Source organism: Motacilla alba, chromosome 3, assembly GCF_015832195.1.
Source record: "Motacilla alba alba isolate MOTALB_02 chromosome 3, Motacilla_alba_V1.0_pri, whole genome shotgun sequence".
NCBI lineage: Eukaryota > Metazoa > Chordata > Aves > Passeriformes > Motacillidae > Motacilla > Motacilla alba.
In genome coordinates, this window is record NC_052018.1 from 78,339,527 (window position 1) to 78,362,327 (window position 22,801).

The 22,801-nt window shown below is 37.7% G+C and overlaps 1 protein-coding gene across 2 annotated transcripts in view; it reads left to right on the forward strand.

Moving 5' to 3' along the window:
• Window positions 1–20,507, forward strand: part of RMDN2 (regulator of microtubule dynamics 2) — a 46,718-nt gene extending 26,211 nt beyond the window's left edge. For both annotated transcript variants that reach the window (XM_038132498.1, XM_038132499.1), the window contains exons 8-11: window positions 7,868–7,966; window positions 9,774–9,827; window positions 9,916–9,996; window positions 19,796–20,507. In XM_038132498.1, the coding sequence (XP_037988426.1) occupies window positions 7,868–7,966; window positions 9,774–9,827; window positions 9,916–9,996; window positions 19,796–19,849 (288 nt within the window). In that variant the 3' untranslated portion in view covers window positions 19,850–20,507. The remainder of the gene's footprint in view (window positions 1–7,867; window positions 7,967–9,773; window positions 9,828–9,915; window positions 9,997–19,795) is intronic.
• Window positions 20,508–22,801: the final 2,294 nt, after the last annotated feature.

Genomic DNA, 22,801 nt, shown 5'->3' on the forward strand with positions numbered 1-22,801 from the left:
GTTGTCTTTTTGGTAATCCACATCATTTTGGGCTCAGCTGGCTGTCCATACTGGTTCATCTCTAGTACTTTGAGGAATCTTTTGTTGGAAGAAAACATTCTTGCATTGTCTATGCTGTAAAAGATCACTGTGAGTCTTCTCAGAATAATGACTGCTAATGCACAGTGAATTCCAGCCAAGCTTTTTTTCTTTTGGATACTTCCAATGCAAGTCACTACAAAGTGCCGGCAAACTGGAAAGAAGGATTTGCTGTGACACATTGCAGACTTTGTCTTATCTGCAACAAGACTTAATGCAAAGTAATCTTTCAGCAGTTTTTCAGTTCATGTATTTAACTTCCAAAGAGCTTTCAGCAACTGTGTTTTTTCTCTGTTGATTTGAATAAGGAATGACACCAGCTTTTTCAAGGAATTTGGCTTTTTGCTTTTTGTCACAGTGTAGTCTTGAATGTCAGCATTAGCTATGCAAAAATAAGTTACTGAAGATGGTCCTGTAGTATGCCTGTTGTTCTGCCTCTGAGAAGCATCTCTCTGACCAATGATTCCTTAAGCACTTTTGTACTGTGCAGTGCCCAACAGCTAACTGTAGCTTCCATTTAAGCCGAATACTCACAGATGTTTTTCATGGCTTATTTCTCATGTGAGCTGCTGCTTTTTGGAAACACACAATCTCAGCATACCTCACTTTGTTCCTATTGCATTTTTTTAAAACTCATTTCATTTTCATGATAATCACCACTTCCTGACTGAATAATACATGTGGTTTGTTGTACTGTATTGTTACAAATTCATATCCCACACTTGCAACATCTATGCAGGACTTCCTTACTAAACATTGAAACCACAGATTAGCATTTGCTTTCGGTTATGACCTGACCTGCATTTATTTAAGTGAAACAATCTACCTAAACAGATGTAGCCACTGAAATATGTAAGGATTGAATTCAGATTTCTGTTGTTCTTCTTTTTTTTTTTTTTTTTTAATTCTTGCCTTCTGTGACTGCCATGACAAAATAGTAACCTGAAACACACAGAACAGATTTTCGTACTCTAAACAAATGCAAGTATAGGACTGAATAACATCTTGTTCAACTTTCTGGGGCTGTCAGCTCTTAAAAACTTACTGTCTTTGCACACTTTCAGTAGCAAGATGAGGTCATTTGGAAACATTAGTTTTGAGGCATTACTAATTTTAACCCTAGCTCAGTGAGATTGGTAATATCCTCACTAGTTTTAGCAGAGTGAATTGTTTCTGTGCTGATCCACTAACCCAGGTTTTGGCCGTGCATGTGATATAGGCAGTCAGCTCCTATATCACAGCTGTGATATAGGGGCTTGTGGAAGGTATGCCAAATTCCTTGCTTCTGTTCTGCAGAATGCGAAGTTTCATGCTGTGCTAATAATCCCAAAAGAAGAGTGTTGGCTGTGGCATTGATTCCAAATACTTTGTCATGGTAGAGGTTAAGATGGAGAGTTGACAAATTCCTTTGTCACTCATCTATTCCGGTACCTGTAGACGGAGTGATAATGCTCCTCTTAGATGCTCTGGTTTTAATGTTCAGTCTCACTGTTGTTGAGGCTGGGAAGGTGTTGTCCGGTGTGAAATAATTAAAGCAAAAAAGGGATGATTCAGGCAAGAAGGTAAATTTTTACATTTAGCCTAGCTGACTTTGGGATCAAATTAGGATTTGCCATAATGTTTGTTCTTTCGTAGGTATTGCTTCCCAGGGTATTTTTGTGTAATTTTGGTCACATATTCTTTTACTGAAGCAGTGTAGTTAGAAAAAGATAGCAAGTTTTTGATATTTTATAGGCTTTGATAGTAGTTTTGTGAAATCTGATGTACTGAAGTCTTCCTAGTATAGTCAGATATTTCCCATTCACTCCCGATTTAATGTTAGGGGATCTTATTACTATTGTCTAGCATAGGGTTTTTTTGGATGACAAACACGAATTGCATAAGATACTGTAAATGGGGATGCTTCATGTGTAACTCAGGACTACAGTTCATTTTCACAAATGAAAATCCATTGAAAAGACTTTAAAGTAAAAAGTATATAATCATAGAATCATAAATGTTAGAAGAGACCTTCAAGATCATCAAGTGCAACTGTCAATCCTGTCACCCCTAAACCAGTGGAGGCAGATGCAGAAGATTTATTAAGACTGAAATCTATATGCAAAGACTGCATGCTGTGCTAGTAAAAGCTGTTTAATTAGTGGAGTTTAATCTGGCCTGACTGCCATTTCCCAATTTCCTCAGTGTAGCGCAGTCCTTCGCAAGGAGCAGTGGTACAGCGCTGCCAAGTTTCTTACTCAGCAGTTATTCTTGCTGGGCCAGAAATGAAGCTGATGCAAGGTGTCATAGCACCTTCCAGCAGAAAGGATGAGCTGGGTTTTCACTGCCTCACATCAGCTGGGGTTTGTCTGTGATGCAGAGCCAGTGACAGTTGTGCACCACCTTGTCTAAAAATCAGTTTTTGCTGTTTCTTGTTTCTCTTACCATTTAAAGTCAGGAGAGCTGTACAAAAGAGGAGGATCATTGAATCCTCTCAGCTCTGCTAGAAAATTACTTCTGGTATCACAATCAGGTAGGCAAGATTTTCACTGGTCATTTCATAGATGTCATGGTGGGCAAAGTTTTGCCTATGAGACTTGCTGTGTATACAAGAAGTGAATGGATCTGTGCTGCATGGTATATAAGAATTATTTTCTTAAAGTTTTGGGCACAATTATCTGACAATTGTTTATAAATGTCTGGTTGCAGGGGGAGGGATGTTAAGTGTTTTAATGTTTCAAATAGCTTATAAAACTTTCTAGTTAAGACTTATGTCTACTTGCCATTACAGGACAGGCACAGAACAGCTATCATGTACTTGTGAAACTGGATCAGAGTCCCTGGTAAATGCTAGTAGTGTGTTAAAAATTAGATCTCGTGGGATTTTCCTTCTGCAGGTTGTATGCCATGTTTTGGATTTGTCTCTGGTGTATCCCAGTATCTGTTTGGGTTACATCAGGGAATAAACTGATACAGTTCCTTTGTGTGCTCTCTAAGTGGGCTTCCCTTACTGGAAAGTGAAAAGCCCAATTCAAGTTGGATAAATACTTAAATGTCTGTGCAGATTGTCTAGGTTCCTCAGCTGGCAAGGGAGAGAATGTTTTTGTTGGAAGCCAATATTTCAAAATTGGTGTCCAGTTACTTAATCTCTTCCAGAAGTCAAAACATTGCAAAATTATTTAGTACAATTTTACATTAACACATGGTAATGAAAAAGAAAAAGACACTCTCTGGGGACATTTAATTAGGTGCCATTAGTATTTTACTGAAGTTGGATCAATGCTGTGATTTGCCTTTATGGAAGACAATTGTGTGATATGTGTTCAGTGAGCTATTAGCAAAGAAGCATTGGATGTCTTTTAGGGCTCAGAGTCAATCGTGGATAGTTTTTCAATTCTGGCGAGTTAGTTTCCTTCGTACCAACATCCTGGAATTTGAAAGGAGCTGTCAATGGAGAGGGTTTGCTTCTCATAAAAAACAAACAGAAGACAAAAATCCAGCCAGTGTTACAGTGTGTGTGTGTGTGTGTGTGTGTGTGTGTGTGTGTGTGTATATATATGTGTGTGTATATATGTGTGTGTGTATATGTGTGTGTGTGTATATATATATATATGATTTTTGCTGATCCTAGGCTAAAGAAGAGAAAGGGATATTTTTGAAATTAATTTTCCCAGTATTTAGGGGAGAACCACATTTTTTGCCTTGGCCCTCAGAGATACAAGAGGCCTGATGGAAGAGTGCCTAGTATGAACTTAACATTAGCTGCAGTTTAACTCTGGGAGTGCCTTTCTTTCATCTCTGGATATAATAGAGATTTTGGTATAGGATAAATGGATGACAGTTTGTTGACAGATCTGTAGGAGAGTTTGGTTGAGACAAGCATCTCTATTTGCTTTGGGATACTGTAGAGTGGCCTCCTCTCCTTGGCAAAGGCCAGGCTGTCAGGATGACCCACTACCCTTAGCTCAAAGGGAGATCAGGAGTTGGCTGATGGTTCCTCAGGCCTTTGTTTGTTGCTGTTGAGTGGGTGGGAGTAGCTCTCCTTATGTTTGGCAGCTGGGGAGTGATGCTTCTTGAGTGACCCATTAAACCCTGATATTCTGTGGAAACACAGTGTTCCTTGCAGTGCTTCTCTGAATTTTCAGGCTTCTGGCAGGGCTGACATCAGGGTTTAGGAGACCTGAAAAACCAAAACTCACTTAACATTTGGAAATCATCTGTAGGGCAAAACCAATCTTCATTCCTTAATTTTGTTGTTGTTGTTGTAGCTATTACTTGCAAAAGTAGTTATTTGCCTTGTTACCTGCTGCACTCTACCACTTTTGGAGCACTCACTAAGTGAAATTATGGTTCTGCTGTAGTTGATGACAGTTATCCTCTCTTTATACTTGATTTTGTATGGACCTCCAGATACACTTTGCACTATTGGAGTAACCTTGACTGTAGCAGTCAATTCTGCACTACACTAGAGCAGAATATGCGTGTTACAGCAGGGGTTCCATGCCCTGTGCTTGCTCACAGACAGAGAATCATTAATGATTTGGTATAGTAGGAACGATGTTTCCATTTCATTAAACATGGTGTAAGAGTTACTCAAATAAAGTTATTTCAAATTAAAGACTTTGCTTATGTGCAGTTAGGGGAATATAGGGAGTATAGGTTCCTGTTCATCATTATTGCTCTGGGACACAATTTTGTGTATTGCATATAACAGATCTCTTCCATTTGTCCCACTTCAGTCGTAGAGGGGTGCAGACAGACAGGTGGGGCACAGTTAAGCTGATGTGATGGGATTCACCTCATCTGCCTTTAGCTATCCCCAGGGTCTGTGTTCCTTTTGTATTTGAAGAAAAGAAGGATAGGAATGTTCATCCCAGGCTAATGTAGGTGAAAAGGAATTGCCTAATGGAAGCTCCTCTCTGTATTAACCATGCAAGGAACCTGGACAACTTGTGTGAACTTGGTACTTCATCTATGGAGGGCTAGGTTTGCTGTGACAGATTCATAAAAGCAGTGGCATGTAAGACTCACTGCTGAAACATCACAGAATTCTCAGATTGTCTCTGGAACAGTCACAAAGTATAATGCTGGATAGAGTGCACATTAAAAAAACCTCACTATTGCCATAGAATCATGGAATCATCAAGGTTGGAAAAGATCTCTTAAGATCAAGTCCACCTGTTAGCCCAGCACTGTCCTGTTCACCACTAGCCCATGTCCCCAAGTGCTACACCCACATGTCTTTAAACACTTCCAGGGAGGTGATTGTATTGCTTCCTTGGGCAGCCTATTCCAAATGCTTAACCTACCTTTTCAGTAAAGGAAATGTTCCTAAGATCCAATCCAAACCTCCCCTTGGTGCTCTTTCGTCTGGTCCCATCACTTGTTACCTGGGAGAAGAGGCTGACACCCGCCTCGCTGCAACCTCCTTTCAGTGTGGGTGCTTTTGTGTGAAATGTGCATGTGCTTACATGCATTTCACTTTTAAACATTGTTTTAGCTTCATGGGAATGGTGAAATAAAATGGCCAACTGCATGTATGTTTGGGCTTTTTAGAAATTTGAGTAGTGCAAAGCAGCACCCAAGCCAGACAAAATAAAGACTAAAACCTCAGCAAATCAGTTTTGATTAAATCTCTTAAGAAAATAAAGTTTCTGCCAGGAAGAACTTGTGTTTTCAACAGTTAATTATAACTCCACATGGAAAAACTGCAATTTTGTTTCCTCACTATTGCATAACAGTGGACTTGAGTGTGGTAATTGTATCTGTGCAGTGTGTATCTCCAGGGTGTTGTGTGCTTTTGCAGAGAACAGTGTAACACATTCTTTTTATTTTCCCCCCCTCTCTTCTTCCTTCTTGGTGTGATGGACCTAGAAATATAGAAACCCCCTTCCTCTTCCAAGAGAAGAGAGAACAAGGTGACAGTAGATTGACGTGAAAAAACCAGCATTTTGGCAAAAATTATTTTCATAACTCTTGCAGAATGTGTCTCAGAAACTATACGACAGTGAGAGAAATTAAATGGGGAAGGAAATTATAGCTATACCTACAATCAGAAGTTTTAAGCAGCATGTTGCAGTTTGTAACACAGTGGGAAAGCACTGCAGGGACAGCAACATCATGTTGCTGCAATGAGTAAGAACTCCATGATTGCTGGAGAGGTTTTGTAAAAAACTTTTTCTGTTCTCAGAAGAAGCTTCAAAGGCAAAGTATGTGAAAGAGAATGAAAAAAACCACAACTTAATTTTTGTAATAATGTTTCTCTCTGGGTTCTAATTTAGTGCTTTGGTGTGAGACCCTTACTGACAACATGTAACAAATAAGGCCTTGGGACCCTGCTGAGCAGTTAGCATGACTTGAACAGGATGCCTTCTGTCTCCAAGCAATGCTGCTCTTATGTAGATAGAGACATTGGGGCCAGATGAGAAAACATGATCCTGTGTGTTTTCCTGCTGCATGCTGACCTGTATTTCTGGTCTTTGCAAGGGTATTTTTTGTTTGCAGCAAGAAGTAGGTAGAACTTGATGTCTGTTCAAAGGAGAAGCATTCTGGCTGGTAGCTGTGGATAGTTATGAGAGAGTGGATTCTCGTATTTTACAATTATTAACTGACATCTCCTGGATAATTGCTGAATATAGGTGGAGCTGGTAGGAGGAGCAGCAGCAGCCCTGCAAATATCGAGAAGCCAGGGAATGAGGCAGGAGTAATCTAAAACAAAGCAAAAACATTTTAAATTTTATAGCAGTAAGACAGACTTGACTTCAAGGCTGAACTCTGTTATTTGAATTGCAGCTCCTTCTGAAAAAGAGATGTCCCTATGTGATTCATATCTCATCTCCAAGTCTCTGATGAGGGGCTCTCTTTCTTTGCCCTGTGTGTGCCTCTTCTCTGTGTTGCCTTTGCACAGATCAGGCCAGAAAATACAGAACCTTGTTTTTTACCATTTCTCTAGCAGGAACCATCGGTGCTGTGCTTCAAATACTGATGTGAGGGGAAAAACTCCTGGCTTTTCTTTACAGATGTAGTAGAAGTGTTCAAAGGAAGGTGGCTTCATTCCTTCACTTAAACAGGCTCTTCTTTCACACTGCATTTCTTAGCACTCCATCCTTTGCTAGAGATGTGAGGGTTCAGTGATGGAGCCAAATACCTTATGGTAGTAACCAAAGCAGTTTCTGTCAGGTGTCAGTGTATGTAAGTCATATGCATTGTGTGGCAATATGACAGTTCCCTAAAGTCCTTTTATAGCAGCTGATCTTCCTGAAATGAGAAGAGGTCATTGGCAAGTGTTATTTGTCAGATTGGAAGAGCTAAAAATGAAGCCTATTTCTTAACAGTGGTTGTCACCAGCTTCTGTGTAATAATGAACTTGTTATACAAGCTCCAAAAACACTCACATTTTTACTGCAGCAATACCTTTTCATAATGTAGGAAAGTAGTCAAGTGCATAGATTATCTTACATAGCTGTCTATCTCATAAAAACCTTAACAGGTTTCAAGTACTATTTCTAGCCTTAGGTTTTTTGAAAAGACAAGATGCTATGAAACCTAAAATGTACTTTAAGCTTTGAACATGGAAGTAACCTTATATTGAGGATGTTGGTGTTTGGTCATATGACTCTAAAATCCAAAAGACTTCTTTAAGATGGCCAAACTGACACTGTAAAGCATTGCTTTACAGGTTCTTTTCCAAAATATGTTGTATCAGTAGTACAATACGAAAGACAGTATTTACTGCAAAACTGAGAATAACTCTTAAGAAATCTCACTTTTTAATTGTTTGTTTGTTTGTTTGTTTGTTTTTTAATTCTAGGTAGCTCAGTTGTCTTGGCTTGAAAAGAAAGTAGCTGCTGCTCTCTTTGGGACTCCACCAACTTCAACAGTAGAAGAAGCATTGCAGAATTTCCTTAAGGTAAGTCCTAGCCAAGGGTTTTCCTGTGTTGCTGTTTGCCAGCTGCTATATGTGAGTATTGTCAAGATGTCTGTTCAACAGACTATGTTCAGTAGCTATAAATTCAGGGCTCTCCTAAACACCACTGAGCTTTCTATTAAAATATGTTTTTTCTTTTCAGTTTTAAAATTAGTTTGGACATGAGTGGTTAGCACCTTTCTTTTCTTTATTTGGTTTCAGGAAGTTCTCCAATTAATTGCCATGGTTAATAGTTATTGAATTGAGTGTGATATGGATATAGATTAGTTACATATGCTGCTGGAACAGATTAACCGTAGTGATAGTGTTAGTTGCTGATTTGCCTGTTTCTGCAAGAAAGTTGACATAGGCAAGGAAAACTTTGACATTGTGATCCTTCTCTTTTTTCTGATCTGAAACTATTTTCCATTGAATTTCAGTAGAAGCCTTTCTTATTTGTGGAGATGAAATGGCTTTTGTAGTGAAGTAGAGAAGAAAGCTCTGTCAAATAGGTCCATGTTCCTGAGCATTCTATTTGAACACAGTTATGAGAAAACACCACATGAATAAAATAAATCTATATTTTATTGCTTTCCATATGAATAATTTCTGCTTCTGGAGCTCAAAAGCATACAAGTTTTTCGCATGACTAGATTCAAAGCATAAACTTCTATCATTACAATTACTATCAAATATTTTCAAAGAAATTGGGCAGGCATCTTTTCCTCACTATAAAAAGTGCTTCTTTTTTGAGTTCTTAGTCTATTTAAAGATTGAATGGTCTCCTGAATTTTGGACAGTACAATACATTACCATCTTCCCAGTTTAAGAGATTTTATCTTGAAGGTCAAATTCCAAAAGTGGTAGAAATAATTTAAAACATTTGCTTTAGCTTCAGGGCATTTTGTGGTGGGCTGCAGAGTGACTGTGGTTTTAAGTCATCTTCAGCAAGAAAAATCAAATTACTGTCTAAAAGACAACTGTTTAGGTTTCTTTTTCAGTTGTTTGATTCTACACAGTTGTGGTAAAGCAGAATTGTTTTGGTCCAAAGATTACAGCTACTATAAATTTCACTGATGTAATTTTCCCCTCCCAATAGCTGTTCTTTGATTAAAAGCTGCTTCTTTGTTACTAGATAATTAGTGAGAGGTTTATTCATCTTGCAAGCTTCTATATCCTTGATTTGTTTAAAAAAAAAAAAAAGACATTAATAAACTTTTTAAATTACCTGAACTTTTCAGAAGATGATAATTTGAAAAAAAAGGTGAACCCAAAGCTAAGAAGTTAAGAGACTGTGGAAGGGAAATAATTGTAAAATTGATAAACACAGTTCTTTACTCACTACACAAAGTGTGAATGGTTGGTTGCTTTCTTATTTCTTTGATGAGGAAATAAATGTTAATCTATAGACAGTGGTGTCTTTAAGCCTATCCTGTAAGTGAATGAATCCAATAGATCTTGTACAGAATGACCCTAGATCTTTACAGAGTGCTTAGGGAGAGAGGAGAACAGGCAGTACAGAACATATTCTGTGTTCACTGTCAGCATCTCACGTGCCTGGTTTAGGGTTTGAGTTTTGTATTTTTGGTTTTTTTGGGGTTTTTTTTTGTTTGTTTGTTTTTTTTGGGTTTTTTTGTTTTCTTGATTTTTTTTTTGAAGTGCTACTAAACAGACTGCATTACACAGAGTAGGGATGATTCGGTCTGATGTCTGAGGAAATGTAGAGCATTACTAAAAATGTTATGCAGTCTGCATAAATCTCATCATGCAAGTTTTATGTCTATTTTCTTTCCTGTTTTTTATTATTTAGGCAGAAGAAATGCATCCAGGATATTCCAAATGCAATTATGTGTATTTGGCAAAGGTAACCAAATTCTTTTAAAAATAATGATTTGTAGACTCTGGTGTTCTTACAGTGGTCTGATTGGAAACAAAATGTTTTTTCTTTTCAGTGCTATAAAGATCTTGGCCAGAAAAACAATGCACTGAAGTGCTGTGATTCTGCACTGTCAATTCTCTCAGTTACTAATGAGGTGGGTATTGAGAGTGATAACTTGTTCCCTTGTGACTGCTCTCTTGTCTTTGGCATCCATTATTGCACTGCCGGTAACAACATAGTGTTTCAGTTTTTCCTCTGAACACAGAACATTCCTTTTTCCTCCACTCTAGGTTGGCTCATTACAGTTGTCTGTATCAACAGCTTTAAAAAAAATCTTTGTTTGGGGAACTGTCAGGGACTCATCTGTATCAGAAATTGAATTGTACACTTTGTAATTCAACCCACTTCATTAGATCATCTTGAGCATAAGCAGTTGAGTTTGTCACTCTAGCGGTGCTGAAATTTTGCCCCAGACCTATGTTTGTCTCAGTTGAAAGCACTCTGGATTTTTGTCCTACAGCCTCTGTCTCTGGTCTTGAAAGCCTCTGATTTGTGATTCTTGTCAAGGGCAGTATGTTGACTACAGCAGAGGCAGATGAGTTATTAAAGATTGGCTTTGTCTACAACCACAGGGCACTTAAGGAGGCACAGTTCTTCAAGTCACATCTGCTGGCCTAGAGTTTGTTCTAAAAGGTTACTAGATTCCTCTTGAGGACCATTACAGTATTTTAGGCCCATTGGAGCATTTTTGGTATGTGGACACAAAATTTCCACAAATATTTGAGAGATTTTAAGTTGTTTAATTTCTCAAATATAAACCAAGTCATGGCAAGAAGGTTCACTCTGTCTGATCTCGTGTAGAAGCAAGTTCCATAACTGACCTATGACTGGAAACATCTTACCATCCTAGAGCAGGACGAGTTCAAACCTGAGCTTTTTCAGCCTAAGGGACCCCCTCTGAGCCCAGCAGATGTGGTATGGAGAAAGAGAGGTGATTCCTGAGAGGAATTGGCCCCATCCCATTTGATTCTTTGAAGTTAAGGAAAAAGACCATTAAATAACTCTTTAACTTGATTGACAATAAATGCTGTGTGTGGAGCACTAACATGTTTATGTCAAGTGTTCCTGCTGGGAAGAAAGACCCCTGCATGCCTCACCAGCCGCTGCTCCTGGGTGGCCTAATTTTTGGCCCCAGTTATAGTATGTACCAATCATAAATTAAGCAATCATTGCTTAAGTTCAGTGTTTCTTTAAATATGTATTGATACTGATATGACATTAACAATGATTTAATTCTCTTTATTCTTTACTTACTGTTAAAATATACCTTCAGCTTGCCTATTACAGAACATAGGAAAGGCTGCTATAAATTATCTATTTAATATCCCATCACATTTGTGAAGTATCAGCAGACCTGAGAAGGAGAAGGAACCCTGAGGTGAGAGCAGGAATTCAAAAGGAGTCTGAGGGATAGTTGTATGTATTCTGACAAGCAGGGTGGTGATGAGAACAAGAATTACACTGATTTGTGTAATCAGAAGAGTGAGCATCAAACGGGCCCCAAAAATCTTTTGTCCGTCTGAGGAGAACAAGATGATTTGACCTCTCCTGTTTTGACTAATTCTATAGATATCACAGATTAGTCTCCTTTGTCTTGTTTACTTGTGATGTGTTTTGAGTTAGATTTAGAAAAAAAGAGTCCAGAAGAATATGGCATTAGGGCAGTAGTATGTAATTCAATTTAAAAAAAACAACCAAGCACTCAGCACAGGGTAAAAAAACCAAGTGAATGCTGAAGGAAATTACTGTGAAATGGAGATCTGGAACATGAACTCTGCTGTTGCTGACTGTTACCTCAAATCCCATCTGAATTAGAATATTACATGTTGTTTTGGTTATTGTGTTACAGAAAGACTGTTACTGATTTTTGGGAAAATGTGTTGGAAGTGAAGTGGTTCAGGGCTTGGAGCTATATGTAGGAATAACATTTAGTGAGATTAGTTTAAGAGGGGGAAGAGACTGTAATAAGACTGAAGAGATTTTGGGGAGAGAGTAATAAACAGATGCTAATATGCACTTAATTAGTGCCTGAATTGACTGCAGCCCTGTAGAACATGGGGTTCGTGGTCTGAAAAAAAGCACAGGTCAGCAGCAATGTGAGGATTTCTTTCCATTTGCCACAGCTCAGGATCTCAAGGTTGTCAGCAGTGTGGTGTTTTGTCACAGTCATGTGAAACCCATCATTCCCAAGTGTAATCATAGTTTCTCGTATGAGTTTTCTCTTTCTTCAAGCAGGGGAACTCCTTTATTGTTTTTAAATGTTGGATTCTCGTGAGAAACATGTATTTGTATAAAGGTATAAAATCAGGAGCAGGCTGAGAGACAAAGTTGCTGGAAAGGTGCCATGTTGAGGAAATATATAGTATTTCATGATAAAAATCATCCTGCAGAAAAATTTTCATAGACAATGGTTTACTTTTTATTGCTTCTGAGCATCCCCAGTTTCCAGGGACTTCTGGGAACCAGAGGTGCTTGGCATCAGTGAAGTAGCCCTTAGCTCATTTTTATCCTCAGGTCAGATTCTCAGCTGCTGTAACTCAGGACACTTCTTTGACACTTTTTCTAGGATTCATTTCACGTAACATTTCAAGTTAAGTGATATTATTTTTGTCTTGAATGCTATGTCACATCCAAATATCCCTTCTGTGCATCTGTTCTACCATTTACAGAGTTTGTTTTAATTCAAGGTGTAAAGGGGTTTCCAAACATAGCTAATTCTTGTTAAAGGAAAAAAAAAATCAGATGGCCTGTTTCAAACCTATTCTGAATCTTAAAAAGGATACACAGAAATTATAAAAAAAGAAACAAGTTCTGATTGAGTGAGTCCTGACAATTAAGCATTACAGGAGGATTTTTAAAAACCAGACAGTTTTGAAAAATAGTTTGGCACATTTTTAGCTTATCAGTCTATGCATTTTTTTTTATTATTTTAAAAGGAAATATGTGAGATTTGGTTCAAATTACATCTGGAAAAACAAAGCAGATATTACAGTGCAACTTTAAAGACCTTTCTCTGTCCTTTCTAAACAGAAAACCTCCAATGAATCATACAGTCCTTCCTTGGCCATAAATAGTATAGAGTGGTACTTCACTGCTGGAGGTGCATGGGACATTAAATTGTCCAGTTTTTCTCTGGTTGCTACCCAGGTGGATAACCTCAGGGTCCTGGGAAACATTTGCCCTTCAGTAAAAGAGATCCCAGTGTTCAGGGCTGCTGTGAGTTATTGTTAAGTGCTTAACAGCTGCTCTGTTCATCTAGAGGATGCTGCATTACCCTTACTGAGACTCATTACTTTGTAGTGTGCTCAAAGCCTTGCTGATTGTGACTGTGTGAAGGGCTCTTGAAACCAGATGTAATGGACTATTGTGGTGGAACAAAATTCCTTTTTTTTTATTTGAAGACAAAAATGTAATTTAATTTTGAAATTGTGAGTGTGTCTTGCATACAGAAAGACAGAACAGTGTTTTGTGTGTGTGTGTGTGTGTGTGTGTGTATGGTTAAACACATGGCCCTTTGCTTGTAAGGGGAATAAGAGCCTAATTTCTTATCTATTATAAAGATTGTTGGAAGTTTTCAAGGCTGGAACTCATAGAATTTCAAGTCTCAGTGTAGAATTATAAAGTATAATAGTCACAGAACTGCTTTTTCTTGTGTCTGGAGACAAGCATGAGTATGACAATGAATTCTGTGCTTGTAGGACCAGTAAACTCACCACAAAGAAGTTAACAGCCTAGCAGAGAAAGAGCTTAAAATGTCAAGGTTCTAGTCTCTACTACATTTTTTTTCAATAAATGAATCTCAAAAGCAGCAGTTGCATTACAAAAAGTGTAGTCTTGGAAGAGATGAAGACAGGAAAACTGGAAAAATTCAAAGGAAATCTATTTGCACTGAGTTGCTGAAAGTCTTACTTAAAATGTAGATAAAAACTTCCCCCAAGCTAAGAAAGTGTTTTATGAAATTATTGGTGATTTTGTGCACTCCATCCTTCCCAGTAATTAGAAATTATGACAATTCAGAGTTGAAATTAACAAAGAAGAGAGATTTAGATCTTACAGAAATTCATGATTATGAGATTCACTTCTTACAGGTGTAGAATGGCAGGAAGCAGAGACTTGTTAAAGATTCTGCCTTCAGCCTCAGTGACATCTGAAACTCATGTGGAGGAGGTGATAAATGTAATAATAGGCAGCCACAATGGCTGAATTTTTACACAAGAATGCAGCTGCTGAGGAGAACTCTTATAGTTTTCTTACACTTTTTTTGTAAAACACCATAATTTATTTCCCTGGCTATTAATTTCATTTTTAATATTGTCTATAAGGAAAAAAGTGGGATTTGCAGAGGGATGGAAGAGAGGTCAGAGTATAAATTTCAGCAACCATCAGCTGTTCCATTCCAACAGACCATTTGTCTATCTGGATTTTCAAGTTTTTCCAAGAAATACCCACTCCAGCAGCCATGGATTGGTCATATGAGCAGACCTTGTTGTGATATTTCCAACAGATCTTATTTGAAGCTGCTATTGTAATCTGTCTAAGATTTTGAGCAGAAAAAAAGTCATTCACTCTTGCTTTTAAAGTGAAGGTTAAAAATTATGACTTGTTTTTGAAAAAGATTACCAATTGAAACTGAGTAATTTGGGCTAATCTTATAGAAGTGGTTTTGTTTCTCATCAACCAGAATATTTTCTTTTCATATCTTCAGCTCAATACAAAATGTCATGCTTTTCAGAGAATATTTTTTTATTTAGGTTTTTTGCACATTTGTCCTTCAAATGGCCAGCAAAAATCAATGATGTGTCAATTGAAAAATTATGGAAGTGTTCAGATTTGTGTTCATTTTGAATCCTAGGCTATTGTGTTCCTGCTAGTACTGTTTGTGGAGTTGAACAAGAATTTCCTAATAGCTACCACCAACTCAAAGCTAAAATATTTTTTGAGTGTGTTTAAAAAAACCTATTCCTTAATTAATGGGTTTGTATACAATGAATGTGATTGCTTCAAGCACAGGGAATACACTTTCAAACCAAAATTCTAGGGGAAAGTGAGACATTTGTTAAAGAGCTGCTAAAATAATTTGAGACTGCCCATATTTTACATTAGTTTGCACTTCAAAGAATAGTCTATTTTTCTCTATCTTGGTGATCAGATCAATTTTCTATCTGCGTGTTTTTGAAGTCCTTGAAAAAAGATTTGTTTGCATTGTGTACTTATTTCTTCCCTCCTTCTAAAAATTATTCCAAAAAGTGATGAAGATATTTTTTGTGGTGTCTCAGTTTCATACATAAGGATGAAGTTTATCCTGATAAATACCAAGCTTATTATATTTATGATGAAACTGACTATCACACAGTATTCATTTCAATGTCCTATCAAAGCTAACACAGTTTTAGTTCTTAGTCCAGCAAGACTGGTTAGCAGCCAGTTCCCCAAAGTATGGAGTGTGTCTCTGTCTCCTCCATGTAGTGTGTCTCCACCGGCATTCTGATGATGCAGGGGCAGAGTGGAAGAAGTATTCACAGAGGTGGTGGTACAATCCAGGATTACAAAATTGATTGGCATAAACCCATTTTGAATTTTTGTAGAGTAGCTGGGCCAAGTCAAACTCCTGGGATTTTGAAATATATTGTCTTGGAGGCAATATACAGGGTGAAGGAAAGCCTTGACAGGCACCTTTCTGAGGGGGCTGTAAGTGGGTGTGATTGTGTTCAGGCTGTTTCAGCAATGACAGGGCAGAAAGAAAAGCTGTAGGTCCCATCATGGGAGAGGCAGCAGCCAGACAGAAAGAGGAGAATGTCTTGAACACCAAAAGCTCCACATTGTATATAGTAGTAAAAGAAAACCAGATCATAGATGAAATGTAGTCTTTCAAGTCAGGAAACAACTAGCCAATTAAAATTTTACATGACTACTAACTATTCTGAATTGTATACTGCTGTTTTGTAATTTTTCAACAGTAGTCCTTGAATGAGCTCATTTTCATATTCTTCTGGGTGAGAAAGAATATTTTTCCCTCTACTTGAAGTAATATCCAAAAATCTGTAATTATTGACAGCTGCATATTTTAAAGCTGTGCTTGCCTTGATCCTAAAAGCCTTGAAAAGTTATGGTTAATCCCCAGAGAAGATAGTGATAATATGAAAGAACATAGAATACACCAGCTTGTGACAAACAGCAGTCACGTAGAAGAAGAAGAATCACATGGATGATTGCATTGGTGTGTTGCAATAACAAAGGAGAAAACTCATGGTATTATACAATTGTTAGTCCACACTACAGTCACACCATCTGTGAGTCTGTCAGGAAACCAGGAAGGGATAGGATAGCATTTAGCTTTGCATGATTTATACTGTCCACAAGAGCTATTGCTCTCTAACAACCCTTGTGCTTGCTTGGGAGTCTCTTCTTCTAGTCCAGGATTTCTGCTGGAGCTGTGAGGGAATGACACAGCTGTACCCAAAAGCAGGAGTGTCTCTCAGCACCTCATTGCTGTTACTGCATATCAGAGTACAGCTTTGGACCACCCTTGCAGCCCAGCACATTTAATATACCATGCTGCCCTGCTGGCTTCAGTGAAGCCCTACAGGATGCATGTCAGCTTGGGATTTGGCAGTGGTTGCACACAGTTATGTTTTCGTTGGCTGGTGTAACCATTTTGGTTGTGGTCATGGGGCTGTATCGTTCTCCGTTGACAGTTGGGACTTTGTCAACAAGTGCACACATGTGCAGTGCCTGGGTTGAGTGTATTAGCACATAAGGAAATAATTAGTAGGGATGGAAGGTAAAATCATTATCTTTCTGTCTTGGCTTTAATTATTATTTAATATTTACTTGTGCATTTATGTGTGTAACTCTTCATGTATACGTATCAGTAAATTTTTTTCAGCAAAAATGAGCTGTCAAAATGTGGACTACTTCCAGTTAAGCCAACATTCTCTTTTTCCCACCAGCTCTCTCTTCCTTCTTGCTCTTGTTTTCAACTCCCTCTCTCCCCTTGTTCAGTCCCTGGCCTCCAAGGTCTTTTTTTTCCTGTGCATATCCCCTGTGAATGATGAAACATAAAAGTAAAGCAACAAAATAGGAATAAGGCAAAATACAGTCCCTGACCCTGTAATTTGAATACATTTTGTGTAGCACTTTGCAGAACATTTTGAACTCATATTCAACTCTGAAAATGATATAAGGAGTGTTTAATAAATGTAAGCCTTGACAGTAGAAAGACAGGGTTGAAAATGGCTATGTATTCAGTCAGTGCTGAACTAAGCCTCAGGGTGAACAAATGGGACTGACGCAAGTATATTGCATTCCTCCTACAACTTGGACCTCTTCTGTTTGCCACACTCTAAAGAGAAACGCTGCTGTCTGAAAAAAAAAAAAAAAAGGCTGACCTTACTGTTCATTTTCAGAAAGCCACAGACCCAGAAATCAACAAGGAAGAGAGCTGGCCTAAGACAGGATTTATGGCTTTTTCTTTTCATTAGCAGCCAAGCTTTGGGCAATAATGAAGTTTTCACCCTAAAACCAGAAACTAGTACACTGAAAAGAGTTGTGGCTTCTCTCTCCTTTTAGCATGACACACCTCTTGGTCTGGAAGGACTCTCTCCAAAGGTGACATAATAGTTCCCTTCACTGACCATTCTCAGCTCTGTTTTTAATGCCATTACTGATTTTTTCAATGCTTTCGCCGTACAAGTTCTTATTGACTAGAAGCTGCTGGCTCAATTAATGCAACCTATTAAGCAGTTTGCAACAATAATTCCTGCTTTAACTGATGTAGTCCTCTTTAGAACTGGCAAACCAGAGGTGGAATGCTTTGCACGTTTGCAGTTTCTTCTCCAGACAGCTCTTAGAACAGTCTTGGGTTTTGTTCCATTCTTTTTCCTAAGCCCAGAGGAAGATTCAGGGAAGATTGCCCAATGTTTTCTGGACCTTTGCAACTTGTAAAGCTCATTGCCCAATAAAATCCTTTACTTCTAAAGAGACAATTATCCCAAGTTGTTTGGGGATATATTTTTAAAATGCTGTATCCTGCAAAATGAGTAGGGAATCCCATCAACTCATGAAATGCTGAACACTATTCAGATATGAGAAAACCTGCACCTTTATAATTTTCAATTTAGAAAAGTATCATAAGACTACAACCAGATATAATTAAGCTTTTCCATTTCTTACTAGCATGGGACAATACCTGGCTTTTTACTTTTTTTTATTTAATGGAGTTTAGAATCAAACAAGTTGACCACAGCCAGTACAGAAAAGAGTATATTTTCCCTGAATTAAGGAAAAATGTTGAGGTTTTCAATTTTCGTTGAAAGCAACAGCATGATGCTCCAGACAGCATGTAGTGACGTGGAATTTAAGGGGTGCTCAATGCTGTATGACATTTCCTTCTGTTAGAATATTTTGGCAAGAGCTTACTGGCTTTGCAGTGTGTGCCTTTAAAGGCCTCTGATAAATGATTAGGCAGATAGTTTAGCCTATTGTTGCCAGTAGGAGTAAGGCAGTAACTCCAAGAGAAGTGTCCAGCTAATGTATTAATGCCTTAATCCAGACCAATAATATGATGTAGTTTGACGTGTCTGGCATATGGTTTCTATCATCTCAATATTCTTCTCTGTTCCTCCATGACATTATAGACAACTAACCAAAATAAAGAGAAGCAGGAATTTCTTCACCCATAAAATATATTCTCAAATGTTCTGTATTTTGTTCCAGCTCTTTGGTTGATTGTAATGAAGTGATCCTGAAATCTAGTGATTACTTCACTGACTGTCTACAGTATTTTCCTTCAGAATATCCTGTGGCATTATCATTACTGGACCCTGTCATTAGAAATACTTACACAAAATCTGTGATGTGCAGGCACTTTTCACTTGCACTGTTAAATATCCATGGGTGCATATGTTGGGTGTTTGGACCCTTATGAGCCTTCAGGCATGAGGTGGTGACATGTTAGAAATGTGGTTTTAAACCAAGGTGCATTTTGCAAGCTAGAAGTTTTGCAGCAGCAGCTAAAGGAAGTGGATTATATCCAGGGGACACTTAAAAATAAATAGAATAATGGAGTTTTTGTACTGTGGTTACATGCTTATATGCATGTGCCCCTTTCCAAGCAGATTATACATGGAATAACCAAAACATATGTCACTGGGTACCTGTGAGACAGTCTTAGGCCTCGTTTAGGTTTGAAGCCCCATGCAAGCTGTGCACTTAAAACATTGGCCTAAAAGGAGCCTTTTCCTGCTGCCCTAGGAGTACAGTGTAGTGTTGGCTCTGAGCACAGCAGGTTACCTGCCTCTTGCTCCCACACTGGCCCCATTCTGCCATGAGCCCAGTAGCATAGGCAGAGCCCAGTCTGGAAGATACTGAGGGTGCAGTCAGCCCATGGTGGCTATTACAGGTAGGTATGGCTGTATGCTCTGAAACCACAATCTCACTATGTCATTAATTACATTTCCCTATGTTTTCTTCTTAGTTGCATAATAAATTGTTAGCAAACATCACAGAACATCTTTAGAGAAACTGCATGTAGTCAGGATGCAAGATTACATCAGGTATAAGCCAGGGCAGTACTTTATGCAAAGTACACCAATAAAAATTATATCCCAGGCTGAAGGGCTTACTGGTCTGATGAGAAGGCTATTTGTGGGCTAACATTTTAAGTGCTTTAACAGAGCTGTAAAGGGAGGGCTGCCATCTGGCTCTTGTTTTCACTTCCAACTTTATTTTTGTATTCACTGATAAATTAACTTACTATGCAGTCTTTACATTTTGTGGCTGTTGCAGTTGTGTGTTATGTCTGTTGTTAGTAAAGAAATGTGGATAGGCACGTATTAGGCGAATGAAGGGATTTATTCTCTCTAAATTGATGCATGGTTGTCTGTTTCTTTCAGGATAAAGAGGCCCAGAAAGACTTAGAGGCTTTACTTCTTACACTGAAGCTCTGATACTACGTACTTTTAACTCTTCATGCTGTAATAAAATTGTAAAACTAAAATGAGACTGGAAACTGCGGGTAAATTTCAGCTAAGTCAATGGAAAAACAGTCATTGATTTTGGTTGGCTTGGGTCATGGCCTTTAAGTGTCTGGCGATTATGGTATTAAAATAATACATTCATTTTTGATTATTTGTAATCTTGTACTGAAGTTTAATTTTAGATTTCTGTCACTGTGAGTCTGATTCTCTGAACATGAAGTCCACTGCTGGCAATGGACATATTGGGGGTTTGAATGCAAAAGGAATAAATCTCACTCTTTGAAAGATGAATCAACTAGTACATGATGCCAGCATAGAACTGTGTGTAGCATAAACAAACAAAAAAATGTTTCTATAGTAAATTATATTTATATCAACTAATTTACACAGATGTGTACAGAAGAAAATCATGAGTATTTATGTTTACACATTTCTCTACTCTTAAAAAATTACAGTCTTGTTGAAGTTAAACAAAGCTGTTGCCGCAACAAAGCTCTTTTTACTTTAAACCTATTGTTGGTTTTACAAAGAAATATGAAAATTTTATAAATGAAATATAATTTATTTGTAACATCAAGTACAATATTAAAGATAAGACCAATTAAATAAAGTGGTTTAGATTAATCTATTACAGCTGTGATAATTAATGGATTTGTATCAGGACCTCCATCAAGTTTGTGAAGTCTGGCTCTCTGTCTTCAACAGGAAGAGTTGCCTAATGTGGTTTAATCAGAGTCTTTGTAGAACTTAGTCCAGCAAGTGCCCATCACTGACCTTTTATATAATCTATATAACATAAGCTGTACATAAAAATAGACTACTAAAGACCTACTACTTCTGAGTGTGTTGGACAGCAGTGTTTTCAATAAAGTGTTGCAAATGGGGAAAGAATTTCCATTCGCCACTGGAGTGATCCAGAATACACCAGAGTCTGTAGAAGAAGAGAGACCAGTTGTGATTGGCTTTTAATTCAGGATCTTAATCTAGATGCAGAGAGTGTACCTTGAAGAAGTAGGCATTTTCGTTAAAGAGCATAGAATTGAGTGGGGACAGCTATATGTTCCCTTGATCAATTTGATGTGTAAGATAATGTGGACCATTTTATGGCAAAGATGGGAAGATCTTCACAAATTGAAATATGCTTTTTTTTTTTTTTTTTGAATGTTCATCCTCTGGGAAAAATAGTTTCTATATGTCTTTCTCAATTCAAGGGTTCTTTTTTTAATACATAATCTCAGAGAAAAGGGAAAATGAAAGATTAATCCTAACAGTTCCTTCTATGATAGAGTGTTGTGATTCACACAGAGTAATTGGCTTGTGGGGAAGCTGGAAAGGTGACACATCGTGATTTTGGTAAGGGGCTCTTGGTAAAGTCTGCTTTTGATGTTTTCATAGCCAATGCAGGAAGCATAGTTTAAAACATCTACAAAAGTGATTTGTACTTGGGGTTGTTGTTAACAATTCACTGTCACCTAGGAAGATGTAATAAGGAGGCCTTTCCTGAAATCAATTTTATGCTAATTTATATCCTTTATAAAATAAATTGGATTATGCAATAGATACTTCATTTACAAGTAATTATTGCTGATAAAAGCTGAAAGTGTATTGGAGAAATATATTAGAACAAGGAGTTACTTACATTAATTACTGAAATTACATGACGTAAGTAGGATTTACTTCATTAAGGGCAAATATAAAGTCTTGAATTGAAGTAATTAACAGAAAGAGATTGGAGGAGACCAGGCTAGTTGTAATTCTGTGGAAAAAGACATGCAGATTCCAGTGAGTGGCGAGTTAATCATGAGTCAATAATGTTATGTTTTTGTGAAAAAGCAAATTTCATACTAGACTGAATAAATAAACATTCCCCATTAAATTCACATGAAATAACCTTTTACTCTAATTAGGTCTAATAAGTCCTAATGAGGTCTGAGCTGGTGTATTGTATCTGGTTTCAGGCACCACACTTGAGGGAGGTTGGGGTCTAACTGGAAAGAGTCCAGTGGAGAGAGAGACAAGAAAGATGAGAGTGCTAGACAACATTATTTTGCATGTAAAACATGAAAGAATTTGGTGTGTTTAGTCTGCAGGAGCAAGGACTAAAGGAGTATTCACATTTGTAAAAAGCTTTTGCAGAGAAGACAGTAAAAAAAGAACCCCAGACCTTGTTCTCCAAATTCCCTATTCATAGGACAAGAGGTAATTGCCTACCTTCAGATTGGACATTAGGAGAAAATAATCCTGATGGTAACTTTGCAAAGCCCTGCAATACATTTCCTGAGAACATTATAAAATCATTTACTTAAGTTTTAGTATAAAAGTTAAATCAGATTTCATACATTGGCAGTGTTTAAGGCACGTTCATCCTCTGGCAGATGTTGGACTAGATGACTTCTTGGGATCCCTCCTGGCCTTGCTGTCCCTGGGGAGTGCACAACTCCAGCTCTCTACAAACTGTAGGCACTCCTGCAGGGGTTCAGAAGTTGGTGGGCTGTGTCTGCACACACTGGCTCAGCATTTGAGCCCAGACTACCAAATGAGTTTGTACACTGAAGAATTTATCAGCATGTTTCAAGACTTGAATTTAAAGATGTGCATCATGACTGCCACTGACTATTTCTTTATTATAACTGTGGTTTTAATCCACATGGTTACAGTTTTAAAGAAATGTATGATTTTATAAATTAAATTACTGATCTTTCTTTTCAGCCTTCTGAATTAAGCCCATTATTCAGTTTTAATTTTTGCTTATTACTAGTGTATGTGTAGAATTACAAATTAACATCTGTAAGAGAAAAGCCTGGGCTTAGTTATTTAATTCTAAATTGTCTTTAGTAGTTTGCAGAAATATTAGTCACACAGGTAAGAAACAGCTAAGATATTTTGTGCTTTTAAAGGTTTTTGCTAATTAGTATAATGAGC